We start from the raw sequence: 26,837 nt of genomic DNA, 5'->3' as shown, positions 1-26,837 counted from the left end.
ACCTTGTCTAGTGGAAGGCTGCATTCCATGGTATCCGTATTGATTTGGATCCCCAAAAATTTTAACGACGTGGAAGGACCCTCCGTCTTAGAAAGGGCGAGCGGAATCCCAAAATCATTACAAACCTGATACATCGCATGTAGTGCAGCAGAACAATCAGCTGAGCCCGCTGCACCCATGAACAAAAAATCGTCCAGGTAATGTATAACCGAGCGGACCCCAGAAACTTCTTTCACCGTCCACTCCACAAAACAACTGAACTTCTCAAAAAATGAACATGAGATAGAACAGCCCATGGGAAGGCATAAATCAACAAAATAATTTTCTTGCCAGAAAATTCCCAATAACCTGAAACTAGAAGGGTGAACTGGTAACAATCTGAAAGCCGACTCGATGTCGGTCTTGGCTAAGAGGGCACCCCGCCCCAACCTTCTCACCCATCTGATCGCAACGTCAAATGACGTGTATACCACAGATACGTCTTGTTCCGCCAAACCGTCATTAACTGACGACCCTTTTGGAAAAGACAGGTGATGTATAAGGCGGAAGGAACCTGGTTCCTTCTTAGGGACCACCCCCAGCGGCGAAACAATTAAGCCATCTATGGGGCATAACTCAAACGGACCCGCCACCCTTTCCGCCCTGATTTCCTTCCATAGTTTACCTGACACAACTTGCGGCAATGCACATGCCGACTTTAAATTTCGATGCGATACCTCAATACGCGATGCACATTGGCTGGGAATAACGAAGCCGTCCGTGAAACCCAACCGTAAGAAATTAGCATCCTCCGTACGCGGGTACTTACATAGAAAGGGCTCCATCCTTAGAACTGTCACCGGCGTCCTCCCTCTTGTTACCAGCCTCCGAAGTCCTTCCTCGTTTCTGTTTGTAGCACCTGGACACCGGGTGGGACCCGCCGCAGCCCGAGCACTCGTGCTTGAACCGGCAGGATGACCCAAACTTACATGTGGCGTCGTTGAATTGCCAGCACAACCCTTTTGTCCTACTGGCTGATTTTCCCGAGGACCCTGCACTTTCTTGGCCCCGAAAGGACTGCTGCCCGGTGGATGGGATCATCAGGCTCATCCACAGTTCTATATCTTTGTGGTTCCAGCACACAGACGGCCGAACCGCCTTCCTCTGCCTGAATGCCTCATCGTATCTCAGCCAAGCATCCCCTCCATACCTCCTATACGCTTCACCTATAGCATTCTGATAGCAAAAGAGGGCTGAACAACACTCTGGGTTCTTCTCCCCAATGACGCATGCCAGGATCTCAAAGGCCTGCAGCCAATTCTGAAAGGTGCGCGGAATCAAACGGTATCTGCGCCTTTCTTCCTCCTCTTTTTTGGATTCGGTCGACTTCACCTTATCCAAGTTAAACTTGGCCAGGTGCAAAAGGGAGAAAATTTCAACAAACTCTCCCTTCCAAATTTTTTCGCGAACCTCTGCCTTTAAATGAACACCTAAAGGACCACTGAGGCAAACATACATTTCAGCTTTGGACGCATCAGCTAGCCTTATCACCTCAGCCTCCCCTGCTTTTTCCGTCTCCACTTCGCCCTCACTGGTCTGCACTGCCACCTCAGAGCTTCCTAACTCTGATAGTGGCAACGTCACCCTAGACTGCCCCTGATGCGCTGCTGCCCCCCCCATAACCCCCGGGGAGCTAACCGTACCTGTCTGCTGACTAGGTACCCCGACTACAGCCCCACCAGAGATGGCGGCCTGCCGCTCAGACAAATGTAGCACCGCAGGCGCCTGTGCTTGCACTGGGCCCGTCCAAACCCCTGCTGGTGTCCCCTGAACCGCTGGCACCCCCCCCAACAGGGACCGCATGCCCGCTAGGAATGATTCCAGCGCAGGGAGAATCACGGCCTGTGCATTGCCTGCCATCACTCCCGCGGCCTGTGCCCTCCCCGCTTGCCATCCCAAACCCACATTATCAGGCATAATAGTAAAATTAGTGCTGGAGTTGGCCTCACCTGGTGGCGCAGGGGGGGCGCCCTGCCCGACCGCTTGTCCGGATCCTGTTGGGATTCCTGGCACTCCCACTGCTGCTGTCGCCATACTGCTGCCTCCTCCTGTAGCACCGGTTTGCTGACCGATCTCCTGCCCTCCCTGGATGGTGGGGGGCGCAACGTGCTGTGCCTGGAGGCTCCCCGAGCTGCTCCCTGCCACCGCCTCCTGGCTCCTGCTTCTGGTGGCCGGAGCGTCTCTCTGGGGTGAACTAGGGGCCACCGCCCCCCTTTGTGACGAGGCGGTGCCCGTGCGGCTGGAGCTGTCGCCTCTCGACTTCTTGGCCGCGTGGGAGGCCTGTTGCGTAGCGGCCGCCGCTCCCGGCTTCTGCGCCGTCTTCCCCCGCCCGCTGCCGCTCGATCCTCCACTCTTGCCTCTGGGCTTCCCCTTGGCCGTGCCCCCCGTGGAATGCCTTTTCGCCGGGGGCGCTTGGGGATCCCGTGCTGGACTCCCGCTCCTCCTCTGCGACCCTCCGGTCGGCTCCGGGCTGAGGCGATTGGGCGGCCTGGATGCCCTCCGCCCACCACCCTCTTGCTGCCCGCTGGGGCCAGCGGACATGGCGGCGATCTGTTCGGCTACCCAGTCTGGCCCCCTGGAAGCCGCCTCCTCCCTAATCCTGGTCACCAAGGCCTCGATTCCCTCCATGAAGCAGGCAAAAGGGGTGCGTCCAGCCAGCTTCGTTTCCTCGAGCCTGACTGATAGAACTCCGCCCCCCCACTTCCTATCAACCTCACACACTTCCCATAACCACCCCCTTCGTTTTATTAACCCTATCCTTCCTATGCAGGCCACACTATCATGTGTGGCCTTCCAGACTGCGCTTTTCTACGCTTCCAGGCCTGTTCTTCCTGTCACTGCTTGCTGTGCACTGCTCCTCTGTTCTGATGCTGAATCAAATCACCTCTACTACTCTGCTGTTTCTCCCCCAGCTGGATCAGAAAGCTCCTATTAAGTTATATTTGCTGTAGAAGCTGGGGTCTGCATCACTGAGCTCCTGTATCCTATCCTCCAATCACAGTGTAGTGCTCCCCCACCCACAGGCACACTTGACCACTATAATTTGAAGCAAGCCTCTCCTTAAAGGAGAACTGTAGTGAGAGGTATATGGAGGCTGCCATATTTATTTCCTTTTAAGCAATACCAGTTGCCTGTCAGTCCTGCTGAGCTATCTGCCTGCAGTAGTATGAATCACACCAGAAACAAGCATGCAGCTAATCATGTCAGACCTGACAAAAATGACACAAACACCTGATCTGCTGCATGCTTGTTCAGGAGCTATGGCTAATAGTATTACAGGCAGAGGATCAGCAGGATAGCCAGGCAACTGGTATTGCTTAATAAGAAATAAATATGGCAGCCTCCATATACCTCTCTCTCTACAGTTCTCTAAGGGTAATCGTATACCGTGTGTTTTTAGGGGGTGCCACAAGCCTTTATTTATGCACAGGGGATGATCTCTATGACTATGGTAGGATTAGATTGTGAGTTCCTCTGAGGACAGTCAGTGACATGGCTATGTACTATGTAAAGTGCTGCAGAAGATGTCAGTGCTATATAAATACATAATAATAATATGGTAGGACATTAGACTATGAATATGGTAGGGATTAGATTGTGAGCTCCTCTGAGGACAGTCAGTGACATGACTATGTACTCTGTAAAGTGCTGCAGAGGATGTCAGTGCTATATAAATACATAATAATAATATGGTAGGACATTAGACTATGAATATGGTAGGATTAGATTGTGAGCTCCTCTGAGGACAGTCAGTGACATGACTATGTACTCTGTAAAGTGCTGCAGAGGATGTCAGTGCTATATAAATACATAATAATAATATGGTAGGACATTACACTATGAATATGGTAGGATTAGATTGTGAGCTCCTCTGAGGACAGTCAGTGACATGACTATGTACTATGTAAAGTGCTGCAGAGGATGTCAGTGCTATATAAATACATAATAATAATATGGTAGGACATTAGACTATGAATATGATAGGATTAGATTGTGAGCTCCTCTGAGGACAGTCAGTGACATGACTATGTACTATGTAAAGTGCTGCAGAGGATGTCAGTGCTATATAAATACATAATAATAATATGGTAGGACATTACACTATGAATATGGTAGGATTAGATTGTGAGCTCCTCTGAGGACAGTCAGTGACATGACTATGTACTCTGTAAAGTGCTGCAGAGGATGTCAGTGCTATATAAATACATAATAATAATATGGTAGGACATTAGACTATGAATATGATAGGATTAGATTGTGAGCTCCTCTGAGGACAGTCAGTGACATGACTATGTACTCTGTAAAGTGCTGCAGAGGATGTCAGTGCTATATAAATACATAATAATAATATGGTAGGACATTAGACTATGACTATGGTAGGATTAGATTGTGAGCTCCTCTGAGGACAGTCAGTGACATGACTATGTACTCTGTAAAGTGCTGCAGAGGATGTCAGTGCTATATAAATACTAACAAATAATAATGCCCAGAGCTTAGCCCCACCCACACAACTCTACTTAAAAGTGAGCTTATGACTCCGCCCCCTGTCGGTCCAAAATTTTGTGTGTCCTGCTTTTTGGGCCTTTTGTCTGTCAAAAATTAGAAATTGGGTTGGCAACCCTGCAGCTGGTCCCCAAAAGGTTATTGACTTTAAAGCAAATCTGAAGCGAAAATAAAGTTATGATATAATGAATTGTATGTGTAGTACAGATAACCAATAGAACATTAGTAGCAAAGAAAAAAGCCTTATGTTTCCCAGTACATGAAGGGTTTCCACTTGCGGCAGATCAGCGGGAGCGGACAGTGAATATCCACTCCGATGGTCTGGCTGGAGCCTGGGGCAGATGCGGTCCCCCATAGGCTATATGGGGAACGCATCCGCCTGCCTGGGATTATCGCGGACTGTATAGAAGTGCGGTCCGCTTACTGCAACGGATCCTGCGGACTGGTTACAGCGTGACAAGTGTGACCAGCTCCTATTTATAAAATAGGAGCCATTCACTGCCCGTTTAGCGATGTGCGGGAAGCAGAACAAAATATATCTACTCTCTGCTCTAGTGGGAACACAACCTAAGGGTTAAAACACTTGAGTCGTTCTCATATCATTGCAAAAGAGCTTCTCTGAGCTATTGACCGACTTGGTCAAACTTAGTCCTGTTTTCTAAATACCTTAAACAGCCAAGAAACAGTAAAAGACAGCTTGAGACAAGGTTTTACTGCAGGAAAGTTCAAAGGGTCATACGCTCTGCTCTGTTTTACAGCTTAAAATGCAGAGTGTGGTTCTTAAACTGCAAATATGACAGAACGATGCAATGTTATTAATAAAGCTATATAACTAAAAATAAAAATATGAGACTCTTTTCTTTGCCGCTAACGTTCCATTCAATATCAGTACTACGCATACAATTCATTATCCCATAAGTTTATTTTCCCGTCATTATCACTTTACCTACATAACGGCCAATGGGCGTGACCGTGGAGGCAGCCCCACGACCGCCTAACGCAGATTGGCGTCAGGTCCTGGAGCTGCAGTTTCCCAGGGAACGGCCGCAGACATGCCTGATTGTCTCCTGCCGGCTCACAGAGCAGACCTCCGTGATCAGCCTGCTAGCCGCTGATCGCAGGTAGCAGGCTGTTTGTAAATGAAAGGGGAAAGAAAGCCCCTCTTTTTACATCCGTACAGTGCTGTGGTCTCCAGCAGTGCTGTACGAGATCGGCGATCCCCGGCCTCTGATTGGCTCGGGATTGCCGCGCTCTCATAGGCTGATGCCTATGAGTCGCGGAACAGGATGGATTACCATCCTGTTCCATACAGAACACGGAGGGGAGGAGGGAAGAGGAGGGAGGAGGGAGAAACTGCCTCATGCAGGCTGAAAAAAAAACAAAAAACTGCCACAGCGATCGGACACCTCCGGCGGCATGTCCCCTTAGGGACAAAACAACGAGGTGAGTCCGATCACTGGGCTCCATAGCTGGGCTGTGCAGGAGGCTGAAAAAACTGCACAGCCCAGCTGAGCAAAAACAGAGCCTGGTCGTTAGGGGGGGTTAAGCCTGGGGACCTTAACTACCTTAAGACCGCTCCACGCCCACGGGCGTGGCTGCGGCGGCAGCCTCAGGACCGCCTAATGCCAATTGGCGTCAAGTCCTGGGGCTGCACTTTGCAGGAGATCGCGCGCAGGATGCCGCTCAGACTGTTAGACGGCGCAATCGCTGTCTATTTACATGTACAGCGCTGCGATCGGCAGCAGGGGACGAGAGCAATCGACTCTCATAGGCAGAAGCCTATGACAGCCGATCGCCAGGATTGGTCAGCTGGGACGTGGGAGGGTTTAAAAAAAAAAATAGTAAAAGATTGTTTTAAAAAATAACATAAATATATAAAAAAAATAAACACTGGGGGGGGGGGATGGGGCAAGATCAGACCCCACCAACAGAGAGCTCTGTTGGTGGGGGAAAAGGGGGGGGAAATCACTTGTCTGCTGTGTTGTGCGGCCCTGCAGCTTGGCCTCAAAGCTGCAGTGGCCAATTACAGAAATAACAGTCTTTAGGGGGGTTTAACACTGTGGTCCTCAAGTGGTTAAAGGAGTTATCAGGCTTATAAGAGCAAAATAAGTGCTACTTACCCGGGGCTTCATCCAGTAGTATGCTCCGGTCCACGTGGCGGTGATTGACAGCGCCGCTCGCGCAGGCGCGTCATTACCGCGGAGCGGGAGGCAGAGGCGGCGAACGGCTGCGGGTAGAGCTGCGAGGGACGTGCTGGGAGCTTGGGGCTGGACAAAGCCCCGGGTAAGTAGCCCTTATTTTGCTCTTGTAAGCCTGATAACTCCTTTAAAGAGAGTCTGAAGCGAGAATAAATCTCGCTTCAGACCTCATAGTTAGCAGGGGCATGTGTGCCCCTGCTAAAACGCAGCTATCCCGCGGCTTAACAGGTGTCCCTTCACCCCCAAATCCCCTCCGTACATCGCGGAATCTCTTCCGCATTGGGGCAGGGCTAACCGCCACAGCCCTGCCTCCCGCGCGTCTATCAGACGCGTACCTCCACCTCTGATGGATGCGCTGAGAGGCAGGGCTGCAGCCGTTAGCCCTGCCTCCAGGAAGAGCAAAATTTACGACCAATTTGATCGTTGATTTTGCGTGGGGGGGGGGGGGGTGAAGGGACCCCCGTTTAGCCACGGGATGGCGGCGTTTTTGCAAACTATGAGCTCTGAAGCGAGAGTTATTCTCGCTTCAGTGTCTCTTTAAAGTGGACCCAAATTAAAAATACAAGATTTCAAAAATAAAATCTATTTTCTAAATTATAATAATAAATAGCAGCCTTTTTTCAGCTGCATGATGACCAATATAAAATATTTTACATTTATGGAGGAACCCCTCCCTTCCTTTCAAATTGCCGGGATTTTTCCGGCAAACTGGTGGAGTAGATGTTGTCCGGCAATGGAGGAATTGCTAATGGCTGCCCCCAGTATAACCCTAGCTATGAAAAGAGAAGGGTGAAAAGCATGCACTGAAATGCTCATAGGCTTGAAGGAGTGTTTGTTTATCTTTGTATGTGTCAGAGTGGTACAACTAAATATTTTTAATTAAAAAAAGTTTGGTTTGGGTCCGCTTTAAGTGGTTAAATGCCAGTATGACTTATGTAGCACAAAAATTTTTTCAAGCAAAAGTTGGAATTCCCCCACTAACCCTCTAACTGAAGAGATTCTTTAAATGGCAACAAAAGTTGAGCTTCCTGAAATGGAATTTCCATGTAAGGTGGGGACTGGAGAAGTGATTATGTGAATACCTTTTTATGAGTAGAAGTTAATGTTGTATTGACCTTTTTTTTGAATAACTTTAGAGTTTTACAGGCACATGCACTAACAGACTTAACAATTGGTACTTATGCCACTGGTGTAAAGCAGGTTGTCGTGAAAGTCTAATCGGAAGAGGAGGCCAAAATCGGGTTAGAGATGTCTCACGACTAGAAACCGGCATGCCTGAGGGGATAACAGGGGCTTTTCTGAAAGTTTTTGGTGGGTTTGCCTGCGATAAAATACTCACTGAGCCTCCAGCAATGTCCTGTAGCTCCTAGCGGGCTGCTAGCAGCTTCCAGCATGCCATGTGACTCGACGCGGGTCAGGTGACACACCAGTAGCCTTGCACGGAGGACGTCAGAAAGCTGCCCGGTTTCTGCTAGGAGCTACAGGATGTTGGGGTTTTCAGGGCAGAAAAGCCTCCAGACACCATCTTCTACCCTTCCTGCAGCTCCCTTCTGGCTTTCCAGAGGGAGGTTTTTGCTTCTTCGTCTGTTGCTCAAGCAACCGGCAAGCACATGTGTCCAGCATCAGGCGTTCCCTGTTGGTGCCGGATACTAGGGACTGTAATAGGAAGAAGTGATGCCTCGAATGTATAGACCATACAAGTATTTGAGTTGAGTTTTAGGCTAAAATCATATGAATTACCTTCCCAGGTTCGCTCTCCCTCTTCTTCTTTAAAACATCTACAGCCTCGCTGGAGTGGATGAGTCGGATGTGGACCTGAGCTTCCCCCGGCCACGCAAGCAAGAACGTGGCTGAGTAGCTGCCATTACCGTTGTCCTTCACCTGTCCCGTGATCCCAGCTTTCAATCCCGGAGAGTGCAGCTTGGCCTGGAAGAAGTCTCCTCCGTATGTCTTAGGTCTACCATTATGATCATGAGCTGTGATGACCACTTCCAGCGTCTCACCAAGCTTGTATGTGCCCTGAGGGTTCCGAAGGTGGTATTCACATTTTTTAGGACTAGTTGACAAATTAAAATTTTGCAGGATGGTTGGTGGTTCCGGCCAATTAATCAGTTTGAGGAGATCCTTTCTTGACTCAGTCTTCATTTCTGGCTCCATGAGTCTTGAATCAACAGGCAAATCCACTCTGGACTGGTTCATTTCACTGGGACATCTAAAGGTCTCGAGGATGGGATACTTGAGTTTTTCCAAAATTTCCATTGTGGAGTATCTACTGAAAAACTAAAATAATTACCATTAAAACATTTTTTTTGTTAGGTTCACTTTTTTCCATTTAAACTTAATCAAGTCTGGCCATTTAATTTAACTTCCTCATGGTCCCATAACTATATTTGTAAGTAGTTATAATTAACATCAAACTCTGGAGAACAATTTTATTGCATATGGGCTAAGGAGAGATAAATTATGAGTTAAGTAATTTAAAGGGGTTCCCAATCGCGTCTCCGGGAGCTTACTGCGCAGTAAGCTCCCGGAGACGCGATTGGGAACAAGGACGCGCACGGCCACAACTGTCTGGTTAGGCGAATAATTGACCGGTGACAGCGGTGGAGAATGACTGATCATAGAGGATGGCACAGGCACATGACAGCTGCAGGGGGCAGGTAGAAGCTCCAGGTAAGTGTCCGTTTTTGTTTTCAAAACCCCCCACAGAACCCCTTTAAGGAGGGATACATTGGCCTCAATTCACTAAGATCATGCTGGAGATAATAAGGCAAGAGTAAACTTGTCACTGCACAGTAAGATAGTTATCTTATCTCTTCATTCCTTAAGTTACCTCCTCTGCAGTTAAATTACCTCCTCTGTAGTTATTTTCACACGCAGTTAATTAACAGCCTGTCTTTAAGGGCTGGTTCAGACGGGCGTTTTTGTGGCGTTTAACGCAGCGTTTCAGACGCAGCGTTTTTTGGGATCTACTGCCATCCCATGCAAGTGAATGGGAGCGTTTAGAGCTGGCTTTTGCAGGCTTTCATGAAAGCCTGGCAGTAGATCCCAGCGTTGCGTCTAGTCTCAAAAGCAACATGCTGCTTTCAGAGGCAGTAAACGCGAGGAAACAATAGCAGAGACCAGAGCTGCTAGCCTTGAACGCTTTTCAAAAGCTTTCAAAAGCTAGCTTTTAAACGCTGGCGTTTGAACGCAATGCCAAGCAAAAGCTCAGCAGACGCCCGTGTGAACCAGCCCTAACTCTGGAGTTATTTTAAGGATTGAAGAGTTAACTTAAAGACAGAAGAGTTAACTTTAGGTTTGCCTGAGGTAAAATGTTTCCTGAATACTACATGCCTCATCACCATGGTGATAACTATAGAAACGTTATTAAAGACAGGAGAATTGAGTGAATTAGTGAATTGAGGCGCGTACGTTAAAAAGGGGCGCTGGGAAAAAAGGGCGCGGGGTTTTAAACGATAAGCATGGATAACGTTTAAAAATGTATTGTACTGTATTTCGTTTAAAATTAATGGTTTATAAAGTTATAAATCATTAAATAATGTGCATTAAATCGGCAATTGTAAAAACGTTAATCTTTCGTTTAAATAGTGAAACGTATAATAACGTTTAAAAAAAAAATACTAAGTAACCCTCCCTGTACCTACCCCTAACCCCTAGACCCCCCTGTTGATGCCTAAACCTAAGACCCCCCCTGTTGGTGCCTAAGTAACCCTCCCTGTACCTACCCCTAACCCCTAGACCCCCCTGTTAGTGCCTAAACCTAAGACCCCCCTGTTGGTGCCTAAACCTAAGACCCCCCCTGTTGGTGCCTAAACCTAAGACCCCCTGGTGGTGCCTAAACCTAAGACCCCCCTGTTGGTGCCTAAACCTAAGACCCCCCTGTTGGTGCCTAAACCTAAGACCCTCCTGTTGGTGCCTAAACCTAAGACCCCCCTGTTGGTGCCTAAACCTAAGACCCCCCTGTTGGTGCCTAAACCTAAGACCCCCCTGTTGGTGCCTAAACCTAAGACCCCCCTGTGATAAGCATTAATAACGTTTCAAAAACATATTGTGCGGTTTTTTCGTTTAAAAATAATGTAAAAAAAAAAAAATTGTACTATTTTTCGTTTAAAAATAATGTTTGAAAAAAATATTGTACTGTTTTTCGTTTAAAAATAATATTAAAAAATGTATAAATCATTAAATAATGTATAATCATGCTCCGGGCGCCGCTTTTAAAACGTTATTTTTCTCCGGCGCCCTTTTTTCCTATCGGGCGCCCATTAAACGATATTTATTATGGGAGTGAATGGCGGCGCCCGATTTGTCCACTAGCCTCCTGCGCCCTTTTTTACTGTTACCAATTGAGGCCATTGTGAGTTAATAAGTAAGGTGAGATAATTCAACAAAAAATCTTTCTGAATCAGCCCTTGTATCTGTGTTATTCATCCCAAAAAATGTAATTGAATTTCAACAGTGATGGATGCTATGCGACACATAGGCCCGTATACAAATTCACCTTTTCTCCTGAGATTTCTCCTAGGGGATATTTTTTCACACCTTGTCATAAAATGACTTTTAAACCACCAGAGAGCAAGAAAATAGCCCAAATAATTGTTATAGCACTTTTTCACCAGCCTTTAGGGCTTTTTTCAATTGTAACATTTTTTAGTTATTTAAAAGAGAATATGAAAATTATCTCCTAGGAGATAACTCAGGAGAAAAAGTTAAAGGGGAACTGAAGTAAGAAGTATACGGAGGCTGCCATATTTATTTCCTTTTAATCAATACCAGTTGCCTGGCAGCCCTGCTGGTCTATTTCTCTGCAGTAGTGTCTGAATAACACCAGAAACAAGCATGCAGCTAGTCTTGTCAGATCTGACTTTAAAGTCTGAAACACCTGATCTGCTGCATGCTTGTTCAGGGGCTATGGCTAATAGTATTAGAGGCTGCCAGGCAACTGGTATTGCTTAAAAGGAAATAAACATGGCAGCCTCCATATACCTCTCTCTTCAGTTCCCCTTTAAAGAGAACCTGTACTGAGTAAAAATATTTAAAATAAACACATGAGGTAACTTCAAGTGAACATTACATAGTTACCTCGCCATCAGTTCCTCTCAGAAGCTCACCATTTTCTTCTGACAATAATTCCTATCCAGTTCTGACAATATTTTGTCAGATCTGAAATATATCAGTTGCTGTCAGTAAAATATCAGTTGCTGTCAGTTATAGCTGAGAGGAAGACTGATGTACCAGGTAATGTCCATGTTTCCCTATGGCTCAAGTGGGCGATGTTACAGTTTAACTGTGTGCTGACCAGAAAGCTGTTATGGGTAATGGCCATTTTCAAAATGGAGGACGGAAAATTCCCTTGCTCACAGTGAACAAACAGGACAGGAGAAAGACACTGAGGAGTAGACTACATGGAAGGTAAGTATGACTTGTGTATGCTTATTTTGACTTTTAACCTCCCTGCTGTTATAAAAAATTGCTGCGCACGGCAGGGAGGGTGTTTTTTGGCATTTTTTTTTTTTTTAGCATGTAGCTAGCCTAGCGCTAGCTACATGCTTCCCCCCTCCCTGCGGCGTCCCCCCGAATGCGCCGATCGCCGCCGGCGCATTTACCCATCCGGAAATCCCGTTCTGAACGGGATTTCCAGGAGGGCTTCCCCGTCGCCATGGCGATGGGCGCGATGACGTCACCGACCAGAGGGAGTCCCGAACCATCCCTCGACGCTGCCTGGCACTGATTGGCCAGGCAGCGCACGGGTCTCGGGGAGGGGGGGGGGGGCACCCTCTGATGCGGCGGCGAATCGGCGCGGAGCGGTGGCGATCGTAAGTTACACGCAGCTAGCAAAGTGCTAGCTGCGTGTAACAAAAAAAAAAATATGCAAATCGGCCCAGCAGGGCCTGAGGAATCCTCCGCGGCAGGTTACCCCGAGCTGAGCTCGGGATAACCGGCAGGGAGGTTAATTTTCAGTTCAGGTTTTCTTTAAAGAGAAACCGTAATCAAGAATTGAACTTTATCCCAATCAGTAGCTGATACCCCCTTTCCCATGATAAATATTTTCCTTTTCTCAAACGGATCTTTGGGGGAGTCTGTATGGTTGATACAGAAAACCCCTCGCACAGTGTGATGTCACGACCATGGTCCTGACAGTTCCCTGTCTGTGAACCTCATTGCATTGTGGGAAATAGCTGTTTGCAGCTGTTTCCAACTGTCAAGAAAGCAAGCAGCAGCTACTTCCAGTGACATCACCTGCCAGGAGTAAAAATATCACCATGTGATAAATGTCAGAATGTAAATCAGGGAGAGGAAAGATTTTACAATGGGAAACCGCTGACTAAATCATTTATACACAACTATTGTAAAAGTGAAGCACTTTTTTATAACATTATTTTCACTGACGTTCCTCTTTAATTACATATAGTCCATAGAGTCCGCATACAGTCCATACTGTAGATTTATGCTTGCACTGCACCTTGACTGCGTGCATTCCCTGGGAACGCACTGCATGTGGTACGTTATCCTGACAGAAAACATTATCCTGCAAACTCAGCAGTGTGGAAGTGGCATTGAAATATAATTGCATCGTATTTTGATGCTATTATATCATCTGTAGCGCCACAACACAATTGGCGTACTGTGAAAGGAGGCTTAATCCTACGATTTCCTGTAGACATGGTCGGAAATGGCAAATTCTGTTTTTGTCAAATTTCTGTATAGGTAGTCCCCGGTTTACGAACGCCCGACTTACGAACGACCCGCCGATACGAACACTCGCCGACCCGCCGCAATGACGTCAGGCAACTGGCGACTACCTCTTCTGCTGCCGTTTTTAAATCAGAGTAGCCGCAGCAGAAGGCAGATAGGGGACATCTCACCTGTTCCACGGCAGTGTAAGGTCCCATTGTGCTGCCCGGAAGCTGCGCGGCCCGTCCTCTCTCTTCGTTCACTGTCCCCCCGGCAGCTTCACCTGCATTGCCTAGTGGCGGCTCCTCCTGATGCATCATTATGCGACGCATGTGATGCTGCCCGGGGGGACAGTGAACGAAGATAGAGGACGGGCCGCGCAGCTTCCGGGCAGCACAATGGGACCTTACACTGCCGTGGAACAGGTGAGATGTCCCCTATCTGCCTTCCGCTGCGCTTACTCTGCTTATAGAATGGGGGCAAAGGTGGCTGGCACAGCGTCCCGACTTAAGGACGGATTCAGGTTAAGAACGAACCTACAGTCAATATCTCGTTCGTTATCCAAGGTCTACCTGTATTTACCATTGGCTATTCGACTTGGCATCTGATTTTATCGGAAGTACAACTTTGCATTACAATCTATGGGGTGCAATCTTGGATCTCATCCAAAGTTAAAGGGCATCCAAAGTAAAAATAAAGTGATGAGATATGCAATTTTACCTGTCCTCACCCTCCTAAAAATGACTTTTTTTTTTAGATATCACACAATTTTATTTTATATTTAAATCTACTTTTTAAGTTTTTGCTGTTTCATTGTCTCTTCTCAATGACACATTGATTGAAGTCACCCAGATGCATGGCCGGCCTTTGACCTGAGCGACCGGAGCGGTCGCTCAGGGCGCCGTCTTCCAGGGGGCGCATGCTTTCCTGACGCACGGCTTCCCTCCGATTAATGCTCCGCCGTTCTGAGCTCTTAGTTCCCTTCCCTCCCTCCCTCCGATGTAAAGAACAGTGCAGGCAGTGGCTCTCACCGGGCATCTTGCAAACAGCAGCTCTGCTCAGCTCAGCTCCCCCGGCATTCTTCTAAATTGTAGTTTTAAGGGTCCTCGCTTGATGAGGTCATCAAGCAAAGCCCTTATTATAATTCAGAAGAATGCCCGGGGAGCTGAGCTGAGCAGAGCTGCTGTTTGCAAGATGCCCGGTGAGAGCCACTGCCTGCACTGTTCTTTACATCGGAGGGAGGGAGGGAGGGAAGGGAACTAAGAGCTCAGAGCGGGGGAACATTGAGGGCCCGTTCAGACTGCACGCGTTTCCAGGCGCGTTTTGGAAACGCGTGCAGAAGGCCGACACGCACGACATCAGACAGTGCATTGAGTGCACTGTCTGATGTTCACACTGCATGCGTTCCGGACCTGTGCGGTCCGGGAACGCATGCTGCACGCAGATTTTGTCAAAACGCGCGGCTGGCCCATTCACTTTTCAGTGATGGGATCAGCCACGCAACGCACACAAACGCGAATGGCGTGCGTTCGTACGCGTTGCGGTCCGCACGCGTTCCGCACGCGTGGCCATCCGCATTTGTGATCTGACCGGGCCCTAATAGGAGGGAAGCTGTGCGTGGGGGAAAACACTTTTATTGGAGGGAGGGAAGCTGTGTGTGCATGTGTGTGTGGTCTGCACATGTATATTTGATCTGTGTAGTGTGCGTGCATGCGTGCGTGGTGTGTGTGTGTGTGTGGTGTGTGTGTGTAGTGGTGTGTGTATGTGTGTGGTGTGTGTGTGTGTAGTGGTGTGTGTGTGTGGTGTGTGTGTGGTGTGTGTGTGTGTGTGTGTGTGTGTGTGTGTGTGTGTGTGTGTGTGTGTGTGTATGCGCATGAAGAGGATGAATGGGGGGGGGGGGCACCAAAATCTTGTTACGCTCAGGGCGCTGTGAAACCTAAGGCCGGCCCTGCCCAGATGTCCTTTAACAGCAAAGTCATAATATTGTCACCAAATCTGTATTGATAATTGAAATGAAAGTTCTGTGAGGTAAACATAATACATCATATAAGAGCCTTGTGAGGACAGATATATAAAACGAATACATCATGATAGTATCAATGAGTGCAGGGAAAATTGCATGGTGTACATACAGCATTTAATGTGCAATTGTGACAGGGGTTTTTTGGGGTTATTTTTTAGCTATTTAGCATTACAAAAATAGGGCCGGAAAATGCCTCTAGTAAAATATCGGTAATCTTTACCGTTACCATTTTTTTTTTACTATGACCTATTGTGCATTAACTGCTCCTGACGATCGCATCTCCCCCACTTCCTGGTTAGCTTGAAAGTGTCCTCTGCAGCCAACCAATCACCATGTGGGAACTGAAGCCGCATGGTGATTGGCTGGCTGCAGGGCACTTACAAGATAACCAGGAAGTGGAGGAGATGTGATCGCTGTGAGCAAGCAAAGTACACTCACCTAAAGGATTATTAGGAACACCATACTAATACCGTGTTTGACCCCCTTTCGCCTTCAGAACTGCCTTAATTCTATGTGGCATTGATTCAACAAGCTGCTGAAAGCATTCTTTAGAAATGTTGGCCTATATTGATAGGATAGCATCTTGCAGTTGATGGAGATTTTTGGAATGCACATCTAGGGCACGAAGCTCCCGTTTCATCACATCCCAAAGATGCTCTATTGGGTTGAGATCTGGTGGCTGTGGGGGCCATTTTTGTACAGTGAACTCATTGTCATGTTCAAGAAACCAATTTGAAATGATTAGAGCTTTGTGACATGGTGCATTATCCTGCTGTAAGTAGCCATCAGAGGATATGTACATGGTGGTCATGAAGAGATGGATATGGTCAGAAACAATGCTCAGGTAGCCCGTGCCATTTAAACTATGCCCAATTGGCACTAAGGGGCCTAAAGTGTACCAACAAAACATCCCCCACACCATTACACCACCACCACCACCAGCCTGCACAGTGGTAACAGGGCATGATGGATACATGTACTCATTCTGTTTACGCCAAATTCTGACTCTATCGAGACTCATCAGACCAGGCAACATTTTCCAGTCTTCAACTGTCCAATTTTGGTGAGCTCGTGCAAATTGTAGCCTCTTTTTCCTATTTGTAGTGGAGATGAGTGGTAACCGGTGGGGTCTTCTGCTGTTGTAGCCCATCAGCCTCAAGGTTGTGTGTGTTGTGGCTTCACAAATGCTTTGCTGCATACCTCGGTTGTAATGAGTGGCTATTTCAGTCAACGTTGCTCTTCTATCAGCTTGAATCAGTCGGCCCATCTCCTCTGACCTCTAGCATCAACAAGGCATTTTCGCCCACAGGACTGCCGCATAGTGGATGTTTTTTCCCTTTTCACACCATTCTTTGTAAACCCTAAAAATGGTTGTGCGTGAAAATCCCAGTAACTGAGCAGATTGTGAAATACTCATCTGGCACCAACAACATGCCACACTCAAAATTGCTTAAATCATCTTTCTTTCCCATTCTGACATTCAGGTTGGAGTTCAGGAGATTGCCTTGACCAGGACCACACCCCTAAATGCATTGAAGCAACTGCCATGTGATTGGTTGATTAGATAATTGCATTAATGAGAAATTGAACAGGTGGTCCTAATAATCCTTTAAGTTAGTGTATAGTTACTGCCTACTCTGACACTGAACACTCCCTCTACCTTTACCTAGCCTTAAGAACCCACCTGGTACTCCAACCTTAACCACTCCCAACACTGCCAAACCCTAACCAACCCCCCCCCCCCTCCCCACTTGCCTAACTCTTAACCACTCCCCCTTTCTACACTTAAAGGGGAACTTCAGCCTAAACAAACATACTGTCATTAAGTTACATTAGTTATGTTAATTAGAATAGATAGGTAATATAATCTTTTACTCGCCCTGTTTTAAAAAGACAGGCAAATGTTTGTGATTCATGGGGGCTGCCATCTTTGTCATGGGGGCAGCCATCTTTTTGGTTGAAAGGAGGTGACAAGGAGCAGGAGACACAGTTCCAGCTGTCCTGTGTCCTGATAACCCCTCCCAGCTGCTCACACTAGGCTTCAAATGTCAAATTTAAAATGTAAGAAAAAAAGATTTGCACCAAAACAGCAGAACGAGAGCAACAACATCAGAAATCCCATCATGCTTTGCACAGCATCAGTGGAAAAATGCCCGGGCAGTTTTCTGCTGTGCATCTAAAAATGAGGCTTGTATAAGAGAAACAAAGTTCTGATGCTGTGAAACTGTTAAAGAAACACCAAGCCTTTTCAGTGCTGCTGAGTCCCCCCCCCCACCACCACCACCTGCCTAACCTGAACACCCTAAACTACTACACTGCAGCCATAAGTAGCAATTGTAAAAGCCACAGGAGTGAACAGTAATTTTTCAACAATCTGATAGTATTACGGTATGTATGGTCACCTTTAGTAAGAGTACATTATTATTATTTAAGTTAAAAGGTATGCACACCCAGAAATAAAATGCATGAGGCTGGGTACACACATAACAGAGCGTGAAAGCTTGCGTTTTCTGTCATGTGCATTTTTTGTGTGTGCATTTTCAGTGCGTTTGTTGTGCGTTTGCGTTTTTCCCCATATATGAGTTTTTCTAGCTTTTGCGTGCGTTTTTACGCATTTGCGGTTGGCATATACAAACGTATATGCGTTTTGTATTCGTTTTCCATACGTTTTTCAATTGCATTTTATGCAGATCACTAGGAAGCGGAAATACATCAGAATATAATTTAAAAAAAAACGCATATAAAAACGCAATACATTAATTCCCATTGACTTTAGATATGTGTGATTTTTTTATGTGTTTTTAAATACTATGCAACAAAACCAGCGTTTTTAAAAACGCATGTTTTAAAATGCATACAAAGCGCATAGACTTCCATTAGCGGCAAAAATGCAGCGTTTTCCACAACGCCAGCATTTCTGCTAAGTGTGCACCCAGCCTAAAGCATAGGAGTACTAGTGGGTGCTCAGTCTATAAGTCAGGCTAGGGCCGGTTTAAGGGGCCCTGTGGCCCTGGGGCAAACTATAGATTTGGGGCCAACCAGCGCAAAGCTCCCCCCCCCCGCTATTACCCCTCTGCTCCCCGGGGCCCTGCAAGCAGCCATAAATACCTATTAGTCCCAGCGGGTGAGCGGACGGGCAGCGGCTGTACTCTGAGACATGCTGTCTCCCTCCCACTCTATGACCCGGCGCGTCATTTGTAAACACTCACCGGGTCATAGAGTGAGAGGGAGACAGTGTGTCTCAGAGTACAGCCGCTGCCCGCCCGCTCACCCACCGATACTTATAGTTAACTAGTTGGACACCCGGCGTTGCCCTGGTATGTATTTGGCTAGTGTTGGCTCTGCCCACTTTTCCTAACCCTAACACACAATTACTTGATGACCAAGTATGTGAGCTTTGTGGTCTTTGGCATCAATAATTTGCAATGAAATAAAATTAATCTGATTGGATGTGGCCCCACCCCTTTTCTGAATTTGAACCCCAATCACCCAATGGCCAACTGTACCAGGTACAGGTGATTAACAGTGCAAGAATGGCAGCAATTAAATATTCCCCTTAAAAATCAATAGGTGGATTTTGATTGGCTTTTATAGGCTCCACCCACTTTTCTGAATATTAATCTCAGTCATCCAGTGACCAACTGTGCAAAGTTTGAGAACCCTACCATTAACAGTGTAAGAATGGCTGCAGTTTATATTTGCACAATGAAATTTGTATTTTTCTCCACCCACTTATTTCCTAACATTGTTCAGGTATGTATTTGGCTGGTGTTGGCTGCGCCCACTATTTCTAACCCTAACACACAATTACTCAATAACCAAGTTTGTGAGCTTTGCGGTCTTTGGCATCAATAATTTGCATTGAGATTAAACCAATCTGATTGGCTGTTTGTGGCTCCACCCCTTTGTCTGAATCTGAACCCATGTCACCCAATGACCAACTGTACCAGGTTTAAGGCTTGTGTCATTAACAGTGCAAGAATGGTAGCAATTACATATTCCCCTTGAAAATCAATACGTGAATTTTGATTGGCTTTTGTAGGCTCCACCCACTTCTCTAAATATTTATCCCAGTCAGCCAGTGACCAATTGTGCAAAGTTTGAGAACCCTACCATTAAAAGTGTAAGAATGGATGACCGCCTACTGTCTCCGCCTACTGATGACCCGACATTATGTATTTTACAGGTCCTGGCTGCGCCCACTTTTCCTAACCTGAACACACAATTAATTAATTACTCAATGACCAAGTTTGTGAGCTTTGCGGTCTTTGGCATCAATAACCTGCATTAAAATGAAACAAATCATATTGGCTGTTTGTGGCCAACTGTACCAGGTACAGGTGATTAACAGTGCAAGAGGCTTGTGCCATTAACAGTGCAAGAATGGCATCAATTAAATATTCCCCTTAAAGATCAATAGGTGGATTTTGATTGGCTTTTGTAGGCTCCACCCACTTTCCTGAATATTAATCTCAGTCTCCCAGTGACCAACTGTGCAAAGTTTGAGAACCCTACCATTAATAGTGTAAGAATTGCTGCAGTTTACATTTTCTCAGTGAAATTTGTATTTGTCTCCGCCTACTGATGACCCAGCATTGCCCGATTATGTATTTGGCTGGTGTTGGCTGCGCCCACTTTTCCTAACCCTAACACACAATTACTCAATTACTCAATGACCAAGTTTGTGAGCTTTGCGGTCTTTGGCATCAATAACCTGCATTAAAATGAAACAAATCAGATTGGCTGTTTGGGGCTCAACCCCCTTATATAAATTTAAACCCCAGTCACGCAATGATCAACTGTACCAGGTTTGAGGCTTGTGCCATTAACAGTGCAAGAATGGCAGCAATGAAATATTCCCCTGAAAAATCAATAGGTAATTTTTGATTGTTTTTTGTAGGCTCCACCCACTTTTCTGAATATTAACCCCAGTCACCCAGTAACCAACTGTCCAAAGTTTGAGAACCCTACCATTAACAGTGTAAGAATGGCTGCTGTTTACATTTTCCCAGTAAAATTTGTATTTGTCTCCGCCCATTTATGACCCGGCGTTGCCCGCTTATGTATTTGGCTGGTGTTGGCTGTGCCCACTTTCCTAACCCTAACACACAATTAATCAATTACTCAATTACCAAGTTTGTGAGCTTTGCGGTGTTTGGCAACAATAATTTGCATTGGAATGAAACAAATCTGATTGGCTATTTGTGGCTCCACCCCCTTTCTGAAACTGAACCCCAGTCACCCAATGATCAACTATACCAGGTTTGAGGCTTGTGCCATTAACAGTGCAAGAATGACAGAAATGTAAATATTCCCCTTGAAAATCATTAGGTGAATTTTGATTGGCTTTTATAGGCTCCAACCACTTTTCTGAATATTAATCCCAGTCACCCAACGACCAACTGTGCAAAGTTTGAGAACCATACTATTAACAGTGTAAGAAAAACAAAAGTTTGCTTTCATAAAACAGAAAGAATTTGCAATAATTCAGGTTGGAGTGAGCTTGAGATGTCTCACAGTGCATCACTGCTGAAAATATGCTAATTAACCATTGTTACCCTTAGAAGCTAAACACACCTCCAGAACCGCTGGAATGCAATGATGTGTCAGCTTGTTAAATTGCACAGAGCCATAATAAAACACGCATACAGACTGTTTTGGATTGTTTGATCCTTATCAGTGCATGGCATAGATTAATTTGGCTCTATGCAGAAGGGCTTGTAACACCGAGAGGGACATGCTACCCAGCAAACTCATGGTGACCCAGAACTCATTGGAGTGTGTAAGGGACTACAATGGTCCTAAAAGCCCCCTTACTAAGATGTTAAAGAGAACCTGAGGTGTGTTTAAAGAATGTCATCTGCATACAGAGGCTGGATCTGCCTATACAGCCCAGCCTCTGTTGCTATCCCAAACCCCACTAAGGTCCCCCTGCACTCTGCAATCCCTCATAAATCACAGCCGTGCTGTGAGGCTGTGTTTACATCTGTAATGTCAGTCTCAGCTGCTCCCCCACCTCCTGCATAGCTCCAGTCCCTGCCCCCGTCCCTTCCCTCCAATCAGCAGGGAGGGAAGGGATGCAGGCGGGGACTGGAGTTCTGCAGGAGGCGGGGAGAGCAGCAGACTGACACTATAGAGATAAACACAGCCAGCTCTGACAAGCTGTTTGTCAGCAGAGTGGCTGTGATGTATGAGGGATTGCAGAGTGCAGGGGGACCTTAGCGGGGTTTGGGATAGCAACAGAGGCTGGGCTGTATAGGCAGATCCAGCCTCTGTATGCAGATAATATTCTTCAAACCCACCTCGGGTTCTCTTTAAGAAAAACAAACGTTTGCTTTCTTAAAACAGAAAGAATTTGTGATAATTCAGGTTGGAGTGAGCTTGAGATGTCTCCCAGAGCATCACTGCTGAATATATGCAAATTAACCATTCTACCCTTAGAAGCTAAACACACCTCCAGTGTAACAGTGTATGGCTGCAGTTTACATTTTCCAGTGAAATTTGTATTTGTCTCTTTTTGGTTATGGGAATAAAAAGTATCCTATACTTTATTGCAGGTAATGTACTATGTGTGTGCCAAATTTCATTCAAATCCGTTCAGCCGTTTTTGCGTGATCGAGTAACAAACATCCAAACATCCAAACATCCAAACATCCGAACTTTCCCATTTATTATTAGAGTTGGGCCGAACCTCCGATTTTAGGTTCGCGAACCGGGTTCGCGAACTTTCGCGGAACGTTCGGTTCGCGTTAAAGTTCGCGAACCGCAATAGACTTCAATGGGGATGCGAACTTTGAAAAAAAAAAATAATTATGCTGGCCACAAAAGTGATGGAAAAGATGTTTCAAGAGGTCTAACACCTGGAGGGGGGCATGGCGGAGTGGGATACACGCCAAAAGTCCCCGGGAAAAATCTGGATTTGACGCAAAGCAGCGTTTTAAGGGCAGAAATCACATTGAATGCTAAATGACAGGCCTAAAGTGCTTTAAAACATCTTGCATGTGTATACATCAATCAGGTAGTGTAATTAAGGTACTGCTTCACACTGACACACCAAACTCACCGTGTAACGCACCGCAAACAGCTGTTTGTACTAGTGACGGCCGTGCTGGACTGGTGCGCACCATGGCGAGAGTGCAGGTTTTGGTGGCTTTACAGCCCATATGGTCGGCCTGGCTGATGTAGCTGAATGACAGAACAGTGACTGTCCAGCTGATCAAATTTGGTCTGACCACAATGAAGCAACGACCTTATTATCTTTTGTGTGCCCCCCGAGACACTCATCTAGGCGCCGGTCATTGCTTCATTGTGATACGCAAGCCCCTTCACCACGGCAAGGTAATGATCACGAAGGGGAATGGGCGCATGTACATGCCTTTTCTTTTGTTGTTGCAGCTGCCCTCAGTGCAGCCAGAAAAATTAGGCAGTCATGTACACGCACCATAAAAATTATTACAGCGGCCGCTGCTAGCAGCGGCCTAAAAAATTCAGCAATCCGCCTGGAGTCCCGGACCCTGTTGGTGGTGGCGGAGAAGGTAGTGAAGCGGCCTGCAGGCAGACATGCTGTGTGGAGGGACTGGGAGCGACTTAGTCTTTTTGGGGCAGGCCAGGCAGCCAGTCACACGGCGTGCAGGCAGAGATGCTGTGTGTGCGGGGACTGACTTAGTCTTGGGGCGGGCAGCAGCCCTCCGGGATCCATGCCTCATTCATTTTGATAAAGGTGAGGTACTTAACACTTTTGTGACTTAGGCGACTTCTCTTCTCTGTGACAATGCCTCCAGCTGCGCTGAAGGTCCTTTCTGAGAGGACGCTTGCGGCAGGGCAGGAGAGAAGTTGGATGGCAAATTGGGACAGCTCTGGCCACAGGTCAAGCCTGCGCACCCAGTAGTTCAAGGGTTCCTCATCGCTGTTCACAGCAGTGTCTACATCCACACTTAAGGCCAGGTAGTCGGCTACCTGCCGGTCGAGGCGTTGGTGGAGGGTGGATCCGGAAGGGCTACGGCGAGGCGTTGGACTAAAGAACGTCCGCATGTCCGACATCACCATGAGATCGCTGGAGCGTCCTGTCTTTGACTGCGTGGACACGGGAGGAGGATTAGTGGCAGTGGTACCTTGCTGGCGTTGTGCTGTCACATCACCCTTAAAGGCATTGTAAAGCATAGTTGACAGCTGGTTCTGCATGTGCTGCATCCTTTCCACCTTCCGGTGAGTTGGTAACAGGTCCGCCACTTTGTGCCTGTACCGAGGGTCTAGTAGTGTGGCCACCCAGTACAGCTCATTCCCCTTGAGGTTTTTTATACGGGGGTCCCTCAACAGGCAGGACAGCATAAAAGACGACATCTGCACAAAGTCGGATCCAGTACCCTCCATCTCCTCTTGCTCTTCCTCAGTGACGTCAGGTAAGTCAACCTCCTCCCCCCAGCCGCGAACAATACCACGGGAAGGTTGAGCAGCACAAGCCCCCTGCGACACCTGCTGCGGTTGTTCTCCTGCCGCTGTCCCCTCCTCCTCCTCCTCCTCCTCCCCCAAAGAAACACCTTGCTCATCATCCTCTGAGTCTGACTCGTCTTCTGCACACGACCTCTCTTCTTCCTCCTCCTCCCCACCTCTGTGCTGCCGCAGGTGTTGAGGAAACAGCTGGGTCTGATGAAAATTGGTCCCATGCCTGTTCCTGCCGTAACGGTTCCTGGTCACGCTCATTCGCAGCTTCATCCGCCACTCTACGCACAGCACGCTCCAAGAAGTACGTGTAGGGAATTAAGTCGCTGATGGTGCCCTCACTGCGGCTCACCAGGTTGGTCACCTCCTCAAACGGCCGCATGAGCCTGCATGCATTTTTCATCAGTGTCCAGTTGTCGGGCCAGAACATCCCCATCTTCCCAGACTGTTTCGTTCTACTCCAGTTGTAGAGGTACTGGGTGACGGCTTTCTTCTGTTCTAGCAGGCGGGAGAACATGAGCAGGGTCGAGTTCCAGCGAGTGGGGCTATCGCAAATGAGGCGTCTCACCGGCATGTTGTTTTTACGCTGAATTTCTGCAAATCGTGCCATGGCTGTGTAAGAGCGCCTCAAATGCCCACAGAACTTCCTGGCCTGCTTCAGGACATCCGCTAAGCCAGGGTACTTTGCCACAAATCTTTGAACCACTAGATTCATGACATGTGCCATGCAGGGTATGTGTGTCAGCTTCCCCATATGCAAAGCGGCAAGCAGATTGCTGCCGTTGTCGCACACCACGTTGCCTATCTCCAGGTGGTGCGGGGTCAGCCACTCATCCACCTGTTTCTTAAGAGCAGCCAGGAGAGCTGCTCCAGTGTGACTCTCCGCTTTGAGACAAGCCATGTCTAAGATGGCGTGACACCGTCGTACCTGGCATGCAGCATAGGCCCTGCGGAGCTGGGGCTGTGTAGCTGGAGAGGAGAACTGCCACTCAGCCAAGGAGGAGGAGGAGGACAGCGAAGAGCATGTAGCAGGAGGAGAGGAGGTGGCAGGAGGCCTGCCTGCAAGCCGTGGAGGTGTCACAATTTGGTCCGCCGCTTTCTGCTTGCCATCGTTCACCACCAGGTTCACCCAATGGGCTGTGTAGGTAATGTAGCGGCCCTGCCCGTGCTTGGCAGACCAGCCATCCGTGGTCAGGTGTACCCTTGACCCAACGCTCTTCGCAAGAGATGACACCACTTGCCTCTCAACTTCACGGTGCAGTTGGGGTATGGCCTTTCTCGAAAAATAAGTGCGGCCTGGCATCTTCCACTGCGGTGTTCCGATGGCCACAAATTTACGGAAGGCCTCAGAGTCCACCAGCCGGTATGGTAACAGCTGGCGAGCTAACAGTTCCGCCACGCCAGCTGTCAGACGCCGGGCAAGGGGGTGACTGGCCAAAAGTGGCTTCTTCCGCTCAAACATTTCCTTCACGGACACCTGACTGCTGCTGTGGGCAGAGGAGCAGGAACCGCTCAAGGGCAGAGGCGGAGTGGAGGAGGGTGCCTGTGAAGGTGCAAGGGAGAAAGCGGCAGAAGCAGATGATGCACCTGAAGGAGGAAGAGGAGAAGGAGGGTGACTTTTCTTTTGTGTGCTGCTGCTGCTTTTGCTCAGGTGGCCATCCCATTGCTGTTTGTGCCTTTTCTCCAGGTGCCTTCGTAAGGCACTTGTCCCTACGTGAGTGTTGGCCTTTCCACGGCTCAATTTTTGTTGGCAGAGCGAACAGATGGCTTTGGTCCGATCTGAGGCACACACATTAAAAAATTTCCACACCGCTGAGCCACCCTGGGATGTGGGCACTATGGGGACCTCAGCAGCTGATGCTGAAGGGCAAGTTGGCTGGCTGTACATAGGTGGCGATACATGGTGCCGGACTCTGCCACCAGCTGTTTCTGACGAAGAGCTGCCCCAGCTTCTTTCAGCAACTTCTCTCCTCCTACTACTCTCTGACTCCCCCTCTGAACTGTCCCCCTCTTCATCTCCTCTATTGGGAACATACAGAGGATCCCTATTACCGTCATCATCGTAGTCATCCTGCCCAGCTTCGCTTGCCTCAGACAAATCCAAACTTGCACCATCAGTAGGTCCTTCATCCTCCTGACACGTTACATCCATAGTGTTGCCGCGTAACTCAGACATATTAGCTGGTGAAAATTCATCTGGCTGTAACAACAATGGCTGTGCATCAGTGATTTCAACACTAAATAATTCTTGCGAAGTGTCAAATGCAGCGGAAGTGGTGCTAGTAGTAGCGCTGGTGGCTGAGCAAGATGAGGTGTTCTGTGTCGCTAAATACTCAACCACGTCCTGACAATCTTGGGAGGTGATGGGACGTGCCTTCTTCCGAGCACTGTACTGTGGGCCAGGTCCACACGAAATTACATTTACACGACCTCGCGCAGACCTGCCGGGTGGCCTTCCTCTGCCTCTGCCACTACCTCTTCCTCTTCCTCTACCTGTTTTGTCCATATTGGGTATGCACGGAGTGGTATATCACACTGCGTACACTCACGTAGGTAGGTGGGTTCACTTAACTGCACAGGTATGCGCACTGATGCGGTGGGTTCACTGAACAGAACAGGTATACAGTGGCGGGTTCACAGAACAGGAATGCAGTGGCAGGATCACTGAACACAATAGGTATGCAGTGGCGTGTTCACTAAACAGGTATACAGTGGCGGGTCCACTGAACAGAACAGGTATACAGTGGCGGGTTCACAGAACAGGTATACAGTGGCGGGTCCACTGAACAGAACAGGTATACAGTGGCGGGTCCACTGAACAGAACAGGTATACAGTGGCGGGTCCACTGAACAGAACAGGTATACAGTGGCGGGTCCACTGAACAGAACAGGTATACAGTGGCGGGTTCACAGAACAGGTATACAGTGGCGGGTCCACTGAACAGAACAGGTATACAGTG

At 47.7% G+C, this 26,837-nt stretch overlaps 1 protein-coding gene across 4 annotated transcripts in view; it reads right to left on the bottom strand.

Moving 5' to 3' along the window:
• The window catches only part of LOC137562574 (NXPE family member 3-like), a 176,383-nt gene that overhangs the window by 41,877 nt on the left and 107,669 nt on the right, over nt 1–26,837 (bottom strand). For 2 of the 4 annotated variants that reach the window (XM_068274058.1, XM_068274059.1), the window contains exon 2: nt 8,481–9,009. In XM_068274058.1, coding sequence (XP_068130159.1) covers nt 8,481–8,999 — 519 coding nt within the window. In that variant the 5' untranslated portion in view covers nt 9,000–9,009. Of the gene's footprint in view, nt 1–8,480; nt 9,021–26,837 lie in introns of all 4 variants that reach the window. The other 2 variants (XM_068274056.1, XM_068274057.1) reach the window with 1 other exon arrangement.

This window comes from Hyperolius riggenbachi, chromosome 3 (genome assembly GCF_040937935.1).
Source record: "Hyperolius riggenbachi isolate aHypRig1 chromosome 3, aHypRig1.pri, whole genome shotgun sequence".
In the NCBI taxonomy this organism is placed as follows: Eukaryota; Metazoa; Chordata; class Amphibia; order Anura; family Hyperoliidae; genus Hyperolius; species Hyperolius riggenbachi.
The sequence above is the reverse complement of the archived record's forward strand: the minus strand, read 5'-3'. Positions and strand labels throughout refer to the sequence as shown.